The 11,816-nt window shown below is 46.9% G+C and overlaps 1 protein-coding gene across 1 annotated transcript; it reads right to left on the bottom strand.

The window, feature by feature from the left end:
• Window positions 1–1,294: 1,294 nt before the first annotated feature.
• On the bottom strand, window positions 1,295–11,581 carry LGALSL (galectin like). Its single transcript, XM_054629713.2, has 5 exons — window positions 10,821–11,581; window positions 10,621–10,692; window positions 10,364–10,452; window positions 9,720–9,897; window positions 1,295–7,023 (listed from the first exon to the last, which is right to left on the bottom strand). The coding sequence occupies exons 1-5, from the start codon at window positions 10,851–10,853 to the stop codon at window positions 6,880–6,882; spliced, it is 516 nt and encodes a 171-aa protein (XP_054485688.1). The 5' UTR covers window positions 10,854–11,581; the 3' UTR covers window positions 1,295–6,879.
• Between the last annotated feature and the right edge of the window lie 235 nt (window positions 11,582–11,816).

Genomic DNA, 11,816 nt, shown 5'->3' on the forward strand with positions numbered 1-11,816 from the left:
TTGGTGGTATTCCTGTGAGTAAATCCCTCAACATGAATTGGCTTCACTTGAAGTTCAGCAACACTCCACCAAAATAAGGCCCAGCTGTGAGGTGTCTGTATTATGGATCTGAACAGGACAGAAGTACAGATGGCTCTTGCCACATCAGGTGTCCTCCTCGCCCCTTCTCTTTCCCCCAAAACATGCCTGTAGTTCACTTTAGTATTACTGGTCAAACCAGAGCTTTCCAAGGGTCTCTGAAGGAGTTAGCCCATGCAAGTGGTGAAATTTAATGTATATCCCTCTAGGCACCTCTGCAGGTGCTGTGCTTCTGCTGTCTGGTGGGGACTACATGATGCTTTTGTACCATTCACAGCCATTTCTGGTTTGCATTGAGGTTACCAAATACTGTACTTTATCTCAGGATCTCCTGATGTCAACATATTCCTTCTTAGGGTTGTGTGCAGTAAGCAAAGGGCCAGTCTCTGTCTGGCTTTGAGCAGGGATGGCCACAGATTAATACTTATAGCTTAGAGCTAGGATGAACTTCCTGTGCAGCATCTGAATCAGTCATTTTATTGGCAGAAAAACCACACAACTGGCTGTATGCAAATCCTGTTCATCTGCTGCTTTAGTACTGTTTGAATTCTGAGGTTTCCTTCAGAAAAGCTCCCCTGTGTTTTACAGCCACAAAAGGCTGCAGGCATAACCCTTTACTCACTTGGGTCATGCAGAATTTTTCCAATAACTTTAACTGAGAGAAGCTGAAACCTAAAAGTTTCCTCTTGCACTCAGTCAGGCCAATGTGAACATTACTTAAGGTGACGCCAAAAAGTGAAACACTGGATCTCATAATACAGTGCCTCTGGAGCTGATCTGGTGGTTTTACTCACCCTGTAACATTCACCCATGAATCCAGCCCCACCAGGGTGAGATGAAACACGTGTGAGTTACACTGCTGTTTCACCCTGTGCAGAAGTGATCAGTGAGCTGTGCCTCTGGCTCTGAGTTGTGCCTGTTAACTCCTGAGGCTTACACTGCCCAGTGATGTCACCAGGATTCTTGCAAGAGTCAGCAAGCTTTTTTTTCCCTCTAATGAAGTTATTTGATTATTCTGCATGGTGCATTTAAACTGTAAAGGAATTTTGCACAAGCTGCTACCAAAGATGCACATCTCATTCTAAAGTTCCACACTACAGTCTAACGAGGAGAAGAGTCTGAAAAACAGTCAGGAGATAAAAAAGCCAGAAGTTAAAGAAGTCAAGAGGGTATGTAATGAGCATTGATAGTTCAGATAAAAGACAGAACAAACTAGTGAAGATTTCATGTTTTATTGTTATTAAAAGTTCATTATGAAATCAGCACAACACATAAAAATAGATCTGTGGTGAATGATACATATTACTGTTATTGCCCGGTCATTTTGTGCACACTCTCACTTTTTAAAATCAGAAGGTAATGAATACAAGACATTTCACCAGTGAACTGTGAAACCCGTGTTCCTGCAGCAGAGAGAGGCTGTGCTTCCTGTTGACTCTATCCAATGTATAATGCAGTCAGAAATAGTCCTCTATTCACACTTAAAAATAAACTCAGTTTTAGAGTGTGCCCCAGCTGAAAATAACTGGAGAGTGAGAGCTAGAAATAACTCTTTTCTTAGGGACCTATTTCCATGAAAGTCAAAGGGATTTTTGACATGGATTTTAAAAGCAGAAGGACATAGCTATTTGTTGACAGACAGATTGAGAGGCCTAGCAACAGGAGCTAGGGAGGACCTGTGGCAAATAGGAGTTTATTATTTTGATCTTGCACATGCTGCTGAATCTCCTTGTTGTAATAATTGTCTATGTTCATTGCAGCAGTGATTGCTGGGAGGAGCTGAGAGGGTGTATCAAAGCCAGATAGGGCGTCTGCAGCTCATTTTTTTTCTCCCTGTTTGGGTTGGCCGTGGTTCTAACCCTGCACACTATTCATTGCAAAGTGACTTTCACCTGGGTGCTTTCTGATCCATGTGAGAAAATCAGAACAATACCATGATTACAAAACCCCTCAGCAGGTCACTTACTGTTCCTACGCTGGTGTAAGCTTTTCTTCCTTGCTTCTGTGCTTTTCACAGCAGACATTTGAGGCTGCCTTCAGCCCCTGACTCTTGTTCCTTACATTGTCACATCAACTCCAGGGCTGCTGGGAGGTTGCTAACTGGCTCAGCAAAATTGTTGTTCTGCAGTTTTCTGCATGGAAAGGTCTCTGTGCAGACTCAGTGCAGAAAGCAGTGCTGGAGTTCTCTATGGGGAGCATTTCCTGTGGATAGGAGGCCAAATAAGCCTCACATCAGATATCCTGCTTGCATGTCTGTGGGGAAAAGAATACCTTAGTGGTGTGGCTACTCCTACATTCTCCTGTTATTTATTTGGGAGCTTCTTTTACATCAGGCGAGTAGGAACATGAACCAATCCATGCTGTCCAAGCTTGTAAGCTATGCTGGGTTTTTTGCCACAAGTCCTGGTAGGGAGCTACAGAAGGTGGCAGCTAAAAATGTGGGAAAAGCCCATCCCTGGGAAGCTGCCCTGCATCTCCATAGCCTGTGCCCTTGTCTGGCCCTGAAGTGCCCCCTAACATCCTCTGAACTCCTGCTCCCTTAGGACTACAGCACATCTACACATGCTACCCCAGCCTCACTACCAAGCTGATGGGTGCTGTGGCCACTCTGGCCTTGTTTCCTCCACAGTGAACAGTTTCAAAGCTGAAGATAAAAATCTCAGTGCTGTTCCCTGTGTGGAAAATCTCCGGGCTTCAGTCTCAGCCTCACAGCAGGAGAGTGACAAGGGTGGAAAGCTGTCACAGCAGAGTGGTGATTAAGGCTCTCCCTTTGGTTTTCAGGCTGTTTACTCAAAACAGCCCTTGAGAAAGATGCTAGGCCTCAAGCACATGTCACATTCAACCGGTTTAGCAATATTACGCCCGTTTCTGCTCAAACTAGCCAGGGAGGGGAGGGACAGTATAATATGTTAGTGCAGGTTCTCATAGACAATATATTAATATTTAGTACAAAATGTTCTTTCAAGGTGGGGCAAACATTCTAATTGTGACACAAAAAGAAGGTATTTTGTAACAGTTTTAACAAGTTGCCTGTGAAAAAGCGTTTGTGTGAAATATGTTTAGACAGACTACCTCACATGACACTGAAATATTTCAAGGCTCTTTCTGAGCAGACAATAACCTAGTTTTGTTTTTTGTAAATCAAATCAGCTTTATCACAGCCAATCCCAAACATAATTAAATAATTTGGCTGTGATTTTTTTGGTTAGTTGTATTTTTTTTTCCTCTTTGGAAAAATAAAGCTATGCTGAGTGTTTCCACTCCACATGGGTTTTACCCATTCAAGACTTCTTTCATTGCAGAATCAACTTCCTCATTCAGAGGAAACCACAGAAATATTCAGCTAATAAATTTAGCAAAAGATTTCAAAGGCTGGTTCATTCACTCCTGAAGTCCTGAAGAATTGCAACTTCCAAGAGGCTCACAGACTACTTCTCCCTACTGAAAAGCATTTTATAAACCTGGCCTAATTTGGAAACAGTAGTTATTTCATGTCTATTAGGGCTTACATCCAAAACCAAGATGTGAATAATCCCTAAATTGTGCAGAGTGAAAAATTCAGGCATAAATTTTGCAGTGCAGTCTCCCATTTGAAATGTTTGGATTTGACCCAAAGTCCAACTAAGTAGAAACAATTAAGGCCTCAGTTTTCTCTGACTTACACAGCATGTGCAAGTGTTCTGCAGTTGCATTTTAACATGATCAGCCAGTGTAAGTCAAGCACGAATGGAACAGCCCTTGGTTACACAGATATCATCCTTTTTTCGCCTGCCATTGCCTGGTAGTGCCAAGAGCAAAAAAAAAAAAAGAAGAGGCTTCCAATCAGGTGATAGACAGATAGATGTGTAAGCTTTCTTTAACTGTGACTTTCTTGCCCTTTCTTGAGCTCTCAGCCAAGCTGTAACCCATCAGAAGAGGATTCACAGTCATTCTTGCCTCGAAGCCTGGCTCAGAAACCACAACAGGGCAGGATCAGGTGGTGGAGTTATGCAAAGGCAAAATCAGAATCAGGGTCAAAAGAGCATTTTCCCCAGAGAGCAAACTCCTGGAGCAGGAACAAATGGGAGTGCCCAGCAGAGCAGGTGGGAACAGGAGCAAGGCAGGAACACCAGGCCCTGGCTCCTACCAGAGATGCCCCTGACACTGCACTGAGCTCACCTTGGCATCCCTGGTGTAGGCACTGTGCTGCACCAGGCCCCCTGGGAGAGCGAATCCATGGGGGCTGTGAAAATCCAAGGCAGCCAAAATGCTTTTTCCAGGATACAGTAAAGGCATGGAGGGGGAATCTCTACTGGTGGGCTGTCAGGGAGATTCCCTTTGGGTTTGTGCTACTGTAGGGTCATGGTGCCACTCACACTTCCCACTGGCCCAGTGGGCCAGGCCCAAGCACCAGCCCTGCATCAGCAAACCTGGCTTTGGATGGCCAGCTGGAGAAAGCACTAGGCACAAAGGGTGCTAAATTTCTCTCCAAACAGAATTCATCTCCTGCCTGCATCAGCTTTGGAGCCATAGGGAATTTCCAAGCTGGAGAAAAATCCAAAATACCTCATGTAGAAGCACCTTTCCCTTGGATTTTTATTATAATAATTTTTAAGAATATATTTTGTATCGAAACACTGTCAGCATTCTTTATACAATGGAAAATTACACAGTCATTATGTATCATGTAAAAGAGTAAAAACAGAGCAAGATAGGAACATTTCAGTTCATTCTGGAGTACAAATAGAATCTGATGTACAGCTTAAAAGCTACACACCAGAGTGTGTGTTCACTGGAACACAAAATGTTCATCTGGAAAACAGCAGGTTCTTTTATCTTGGAAGTAGGAAGAAAAGCCAGGGAACGTCAAATGTTAAGGCTAAAAATTAAAATTTTAACATGTATTTTACAGGTGGTAGCCTGATTCTTAATTCATCTGCAGTAGCAGCAACAATCCCCCTGCTTTACAAACAGATTTGCACTTGCAAGAAATAAGAATCAGGCTTCTATGCTTGGAGGACTCTGATTGACCTCAACAGGCTTTGGACAAGAGCCACAGTTGGAATTTCAGCTTGCAAGTCTAAGGCTTCTTAACTGCAGGCCAAATTAGCACAAAATGAGGCTTTGCATTGGCATTCTACCCTTAACTTTGAATATTCCAGTTCTGGTTGCTTTAAACCACACTTTTATTGCAGGTTTAACATAGTTCTGTTTGTGAGATACTTTTTTTTTCTTAAATACTGTGCTACAGAGAATGTTTTTATAGTCTGTTTTTTAGTCCCTATATTATGTGTTTTCAAAATTGCCTAAATGTATGTTTATATCATGATTACAACTACTCAGAAAGACCCACTGAAGTCCACTGTAAGCAGCCAAGGAAAAAAGTGTATTTAGTTCTAAAGAAGTCAAGAAAAGTGGCTGTGTTCATTTATAGTGTAGCACAATGACTGTGTTTATACAGCTATACCTACTATTTAAAAAGCTACTTGAAAAGTTACTATTCATGTGCTGTAGCTGATTTTCAAGCATTAATAACTTGGCTGTCTAGACAAGTTTTAATTGTCATATCAAAGGCCAAATATGTTCTCAAACAAGTGTTTGAGAACATATCTCCCTTGGAAAGAGGCTGGTTCTCTTTCTGAATGAAGAGATTGCCAAATTTAACTTTTTCTCAGGTTATGAAAGCACAGTAAAACCCACAAATTTGCCGTTTAAGTTTTTAAAATGGATCAACTTCAACTCAAACCTATCCTGCGCAGCAAAGTTAGTAAGCCCTGAAAAACAGATCCTAGTGAATATGCAGAGTTCCCCCCCACCAACTACCATGCCCACATTTTCCCAGGGCCTAGAGGGCTCCATTAAAATGTAACTAAATGTGCGATAGGAAACATGGTTTTTCAAGAACGATATGTAAAGTTTACCCGAAGAACCTAAGACATTTTGTACATTCAAAATGTTTACACTTTGCTGTTCTTAATCTTAAGATTGTTCATTTTTACTAATAATACATACAATGAGTATAAATAAATAAACTACAGATAAGTTTTAAAAATTGTATTAACAATACATTGTGCAAAAACTCATAACAATCTACATTCTATGCAAATACCCTGACTAAAATACACAGGCTGTGTCCACACACCCTCAGTCAGTTTTTGCACAGTCCATGGGCCAAACCAGTGGCTGAGGGCAATCAGCAAAATTCCATTACGAGCTATGGAAGTAATGCTGATTTACACCAGCAGAAGGGCAGGCCCCAAGGTGTGTGCAAAAATGCCATAGAAATCAGTGGGAATTGTGCTTGACTAAGGACTAGACAGTTTGATTGTACCCCATTAAAGTGAGTGGGAGTTTTGCCATTGATTTCCATGGAACCAGGCTCAGGCCCTGGGTAAGGACATCAGCACATGGCCCTATGTTGTGCTACACTACTCCACTTCAGTGCAGAAACAATATTTGCAAAAGAAAAACTTGGTTTTGTCGTCACTACTGTTCAGTAACTGGTTTTAGCGCTGCATTTCAGAGATTGCCTTTTCTGTGAGATTTGAAACAAGACTGCAAGTCTTTCTGAATCCATTCCAATTTGATTATCCAGCACAGGTGGGCTATTTTAATCCAAGAAAAACAGCTCAATGTCTATAAACCAACAGTGCTCTTCGTTAGGATAAAACACAGCCCGGTTCATCGGCACAGGAGTGAAGAACTGCATGCGGAAAAGGAAGAGGGCAGCCTTCCTACCATAGCTGTGTCCAGAGCCGGCTGTCACTGCTCCCAACGGACGATGGCACCTGAGCTGGTTTGGAATCTGCAGTCCTAACAAGCTCAGCCCAGTTTTGTAAGCTGAAGATCTCCATTTATCTTTATTGTGTCAATTGCTGACAGTGTTTCAATACGGTGGTAAAAATCAAAGAGCTGATGTCCATCCACAAATATTCTAAAACGGGGATGCTCGCAAAGTATCTCAACCTGCAAAAGATAAAACGTTGAAGCATGTTGTTCACAGTGTAACTGGGAAGTTGTTTCACAGCACACAAAGAGCCTTTGTGCAGCTGTACACTGACATTGTGCTACTTATGTGCCACGCAAGAGACAAAGGTGAGACCAGTTTGCCCCCTTGACACCAGTTACACTATGATGGATCTGCTCTTACTGCACAAGGAAATTAATCCAATCTCAAATCTCATGTCCTAGCAGTAAGCATGCTGCAACCCAGTCCACTGGCTATTGGGATGTTTTGTGCCTTGGAATTGTGCCAGAAACAGACTCAAACTGCTAATCACAGTAGGAGGAAATTTAACCTCCAACCCAAACCTTGCATTCCTTGTGTGATGGTTTCAGTTTGAACTGGGCAGAAAAGACTACAGAGTTGTTGGTTTTGGTGGTGGTTTGTAGGGTTTTTTTTTTTTCCTGCATAAGGAGGCAGCTCCCTCTGCAATGCTTTCCACACTACTTTTAATTTACTGGAAGGGAGTAAACAAGGAAAGGGGATATAACTTTGTTCTCCCCTCCCACACATACACAGCTGCTGCAGAACTAAAACCCTTTCACTCCTGTGGCTTCAGACAGTCCCTGTCAGACTAGACTCCATCCTGGGGCTGCAGTGAAGGAAATGCAGTGCAGGATTGCTGGGAATTCAGCTAGGCAGTTCTCAGGAGGCACAAACAGGATCAGGGAGAGACACAGCTCATCCCTCTTCCTGAGAGACCTGCAGAAATGCTCTGGAAAAGCAACAAACCTGGAGCTGAACAAGCTTGGACACGTTGGGAGATTCCTGATATTTGGGGTGGCTTGAGAGGGTGCCCTGTTGTAAAGCTTTGCTTGGAACTGCCCCAGCAGGAAGCTGGGACATGAGGGCACAAAATGTGCACTTTTACCTCCAGGTCTGAACACACTGAGGAGAAAATCTTCAGGGAAGCCACATGTAAATCCTGGGTCATTTCCAGAAGCTGGAAGTCCAGAGTGAAGTGCTGCTACCAAACACTTGACTCTGCTGCTATTACAGTGTATAAAAATGGGAACAGGGCCCATGACAGACTGACTGTGCCAAAGCCCAAGTGACTTAGAGCACGTTGCACCAGAAGAAGTGGCAGCAGGCAGTCCAGGAGAGCTGGAACCCCTGGATCCCTGGTAGTGCACCAGGTACCAAGAAGAGGCTGTGCTGCCATGGAGCTCCTGTGTCACTGCAGCAGTGCCTGCCTGAGGCCTTGTTATGTAAAAGATATGGTTAACACTGCTCACGGTCCGCTTTTCACATCACCTGCGGCCACGCCACAGTGCTAATTGGACTGGATCACAAGTAATTGGCAAGAACACTTAATAGTCTTAATTTATTCACTGAGATGGAGACCATCAAAGGTACAAAGTCACTTGGGAGCCTCAATTCTGTTTAGGCATTTGGAAAAAAAGGCAAAATAACTCCCCTTGTACAGTCTTCCATGCTAGATGTGCAATTTTGCTCTCCTGTAACATCATCTCTCATTAGTGGGACATGCACAAAACTTGCTCTGGGTAATTTGTCTGGCTCGTCTGAGGGCCCAGTCACCACCCAGTGCAGAAGGCAGTGGAACCCTTTCAGATGGAGCAGGACCCAGCCTCCAAGCCTTTTCAAGTACATTTCCCACACCACCAAAGGGTGTTCCCAGTTCTGATGGGAGGGTGATTTTGTAGAAACAAGTAGAGCGCAACCAATTTGCAGCAAAACCAGTCGTATAAACACCCTCTTAACACCAAGCATCTGGGGAGATGGTGAGCTTTTGGGGTTGGGGGAGATTATCTTGGGGGCAAGAAGGATTAAGAGAGTTTGGCAGCTGGTCATAGCACTGGCATTTAGCAGAGGGGCCAGTGAGGTTTTGTAAGAGGGACGGGGAGGAGGAGGGGTTTTCTGGGTCAGCTGCATGGAAAAGGCATGCAGCCTTTTTTCCTCAATGTAGTGAGAGGGAAGCAGCCCTCTGCAGCCGCATACTTTGTTAGTCCTGATTTGCAAAGACATCTTCACATAACCATAAACACTACAGATGGGATTCTGCTTCTAGGTCAACCCAGTCCATCCACAGCACCACAGCACTTCCATGTACACTGTTGTCAAGTGACTACAGATTTAAATTTGACAGAAGGTTTAATCCCAGGGTTCAGAAAAGAATACCACTATTGCTTAGCTGTTTAATCTGCTAACATGAAGAGCTACGGTCAACCTTAACGTAACATCCCTGGGGACAAAGGATGAACGTGATCCTTATTAGCTGCACTAAATTGCGAACAGTACATCCATTAAAAAAACCATCAATATATACAGCAGCCCCACTGAATATTAACATTCTCCAGTAATAACTTGTAATGCACTAATAACATAGAGGTACCTCTTAATTTATGGTTATAAAACTAAGCTCAGGAAGTTGCGCTTCATCACACAGTATTACAACCTCCGACTTGTCATAGCGCCCAGGTGAGGTGTTCACAGCCCCATCCGAACTGCCTGCAGCTGCACGTAGCAGCGGGATCTCCATGCAACTCGATGGATACAAACAAACCAGCAACTGGTGTCTCAACTCAAGCAGTGTGGGCTGCACTGTGATTTCATGAAAGGCATGTCAGGTTCTGCTGCAACTCATATCAAATGACACTTTATCAGACATGGTGTAAGCCACTGCCATCCTGGTACTCACCCTAAAAGGCTGGTCCGGTATAAATGGAAAGTAAGGAATAGACGACTGCTCTTCCCCCCATTCTCCGGCTACACAAGAGTTTCTGACAAACTGTCTCTCTGTAAACACAGCTTTCAGTTCTATGGCTACATCCGCAGGAGGATCTTCTGACTCCCCACAAGTCAGACTGATGCCAAAGCTGCAACACAAACAGAACAGCTCTCATTCAGCCAGAAAAAAAGCAAATAAGCCCCAAATGCCGTCAGTCTTATTTCTCAGCTTATTAAAGCCATATACTGGCACAGGCTGGAAGATAGCTCAGCTCGTTCAGAGCTCTCTGACAGCTCAACAGGGACAACAACATGGTTATGGAATACATATGTGTGTGTGCGCATGGCGTTGGGCATATATCTGTACATATACACAGATATATATGCTTGATATGCTCCTTGACTCCCAAGTGAAAACGGAATCCCTTGAAGAAATGCCCCCTCTATGGGTCAAAGGAGAAATCAGCATGCTATATTTAAAATTATAAAAATAATCCTTTCCAGAAAGGAGGGATCCGTGCGGATGTGTGTGTGTGTACGTGCGGGTGGCCGTCCCCCTTCGCCCCCTCCCCGGGCCCGGCGCCCGCGGCACGGGCAGCCCTGTCCAGGTGTTACCTCTCGGGGTTGAGGTCCACTATGCCCATGACTAAGATCTTCTTTCCCGGCCTCATTCCTCCTTTGATGTGCCCACAGAAGGGGACGATCTGGAAAGGACAGGGGGAAGGTGGCGAGGGTCAGCTCGGCATCAGCAGCGGCCGCCCTTGTGCAGCCCGAGATGAGCGGGGGCGGGGGACAGTAGAGGGGTTAACAAAATAAAATACACCACCACCCCCACCAGAAAAAAAAAAAACCAATAAACAAAGGTGATTTACCAGGCGAGGGAAGTACACATCAGCTTGCACCGGAGATCCCAGGGAGTTGTTTAAATGCCCGTCCTCTATTTTCTGCAGGTAAAAGGGAGAGCGCTGAGGCAGGGCCAGGCGGAGCCCCCCAGCCCGCCCCGCTCCGCAGGTGCCCTGCTCGGACCCCAGGCCCGTCCCGGTGCCGTCCCGGTGCCCACAGCCGCACTCACCAGCGCGTCCCGCTCGGCCACGGTCCCCGCCATCTTGTGGAAGCGGTGGCGGCGGCGCTGGGGACAGGGCGGGGGAGAGGGAGGGAGGGAGGGATGGAGGGAGGGAGGGGGGTCTGTGGCAGCCAGGCGGCGGAGGGGTAGCGGCGGAGCCGGAGCGGAGCCGGTGCAGAAGTAGGAAGGCGAGGAGGAGGAGGCGGAGGAGGAAGAGCAGGAGGGGAGGTGGCCGGCTGGCACTGCCTCGCCCGGCGGGGAGCCCAGCCCTTGGCCCGAGGGGGAGCCGGGCAGGGCGGGGCGGGGGCTGCTGCCGCTTGCTCCGCTCCGCAGCCCCGCCGCGGGGCCGTCCCTCGGCGAGCGGGCAGAGCGCGGCTCCGCTGAGCTGGAGGGACGGCGGTGGGCCCGGGCCCCTCACCTGGCGCCTGCAGGTGATGGGTGCCTGGGGAGAGGCCGCAGCAGCCCCGCGCCCATCATGTCAGGGATCACCTTTATGTCCGAGCTTGGACACCTCGGCGAAGGGAATGTGCCGAGCCGGGCGTCCTGGGTGACTCCCTCCCTCCAGAGGTGGGGACACTGCTCGGCCCCTCCGAAATGAACCTCCACCCCTCTCCCCTCCGTGCCCCGTGGCGAGCACCCTCAGGGGGCTGAGGCCCCGAGCAGGGTCGGTGGGCAGAGGTCCGAGGGTGAGGGCGGTCTCCCGGCCGAGTGCGGCTCAGCTGCCCCGGGCCCGCCGTCCCTGCAGCCTCCGGCGAGGCGCGGTAATTGCATAAGCCGGCCGTGCCCGTGAGCTCCCATTGACATGCAGTGGCCGTGGTTACGCAACGCGGCGGTGGCTGCGGTGTCCCGCTCTGCGGGAGCGCGGCGACCCCCGGCCGCGGCCACCGGCGCTGCTCGTGCCGCGCCAGGATTCCCTCGCCTGTACCACAGCAGGAGTGACCCGACCCGCCAAACGTGCTGTCATGGCCCTTTTGATGAGTTCAGGGTCTTGGGTGTGGGGAATTG

This window comes from Agelaius phoeniceus, chromosome 3 (assembly GCF_051311805.1).
Source record: "Agelaius phoeniceus isolate bAgePho1 chromosome 3, bAgePho1.hap1, whole genome shotgun sequence".
Taxonomy (NCBI): Eukaryota; Metazoa; Chordata; class Aves; order Passeriformes; family Icteridae; genus Agelaius; species Agelaius phoeniceus.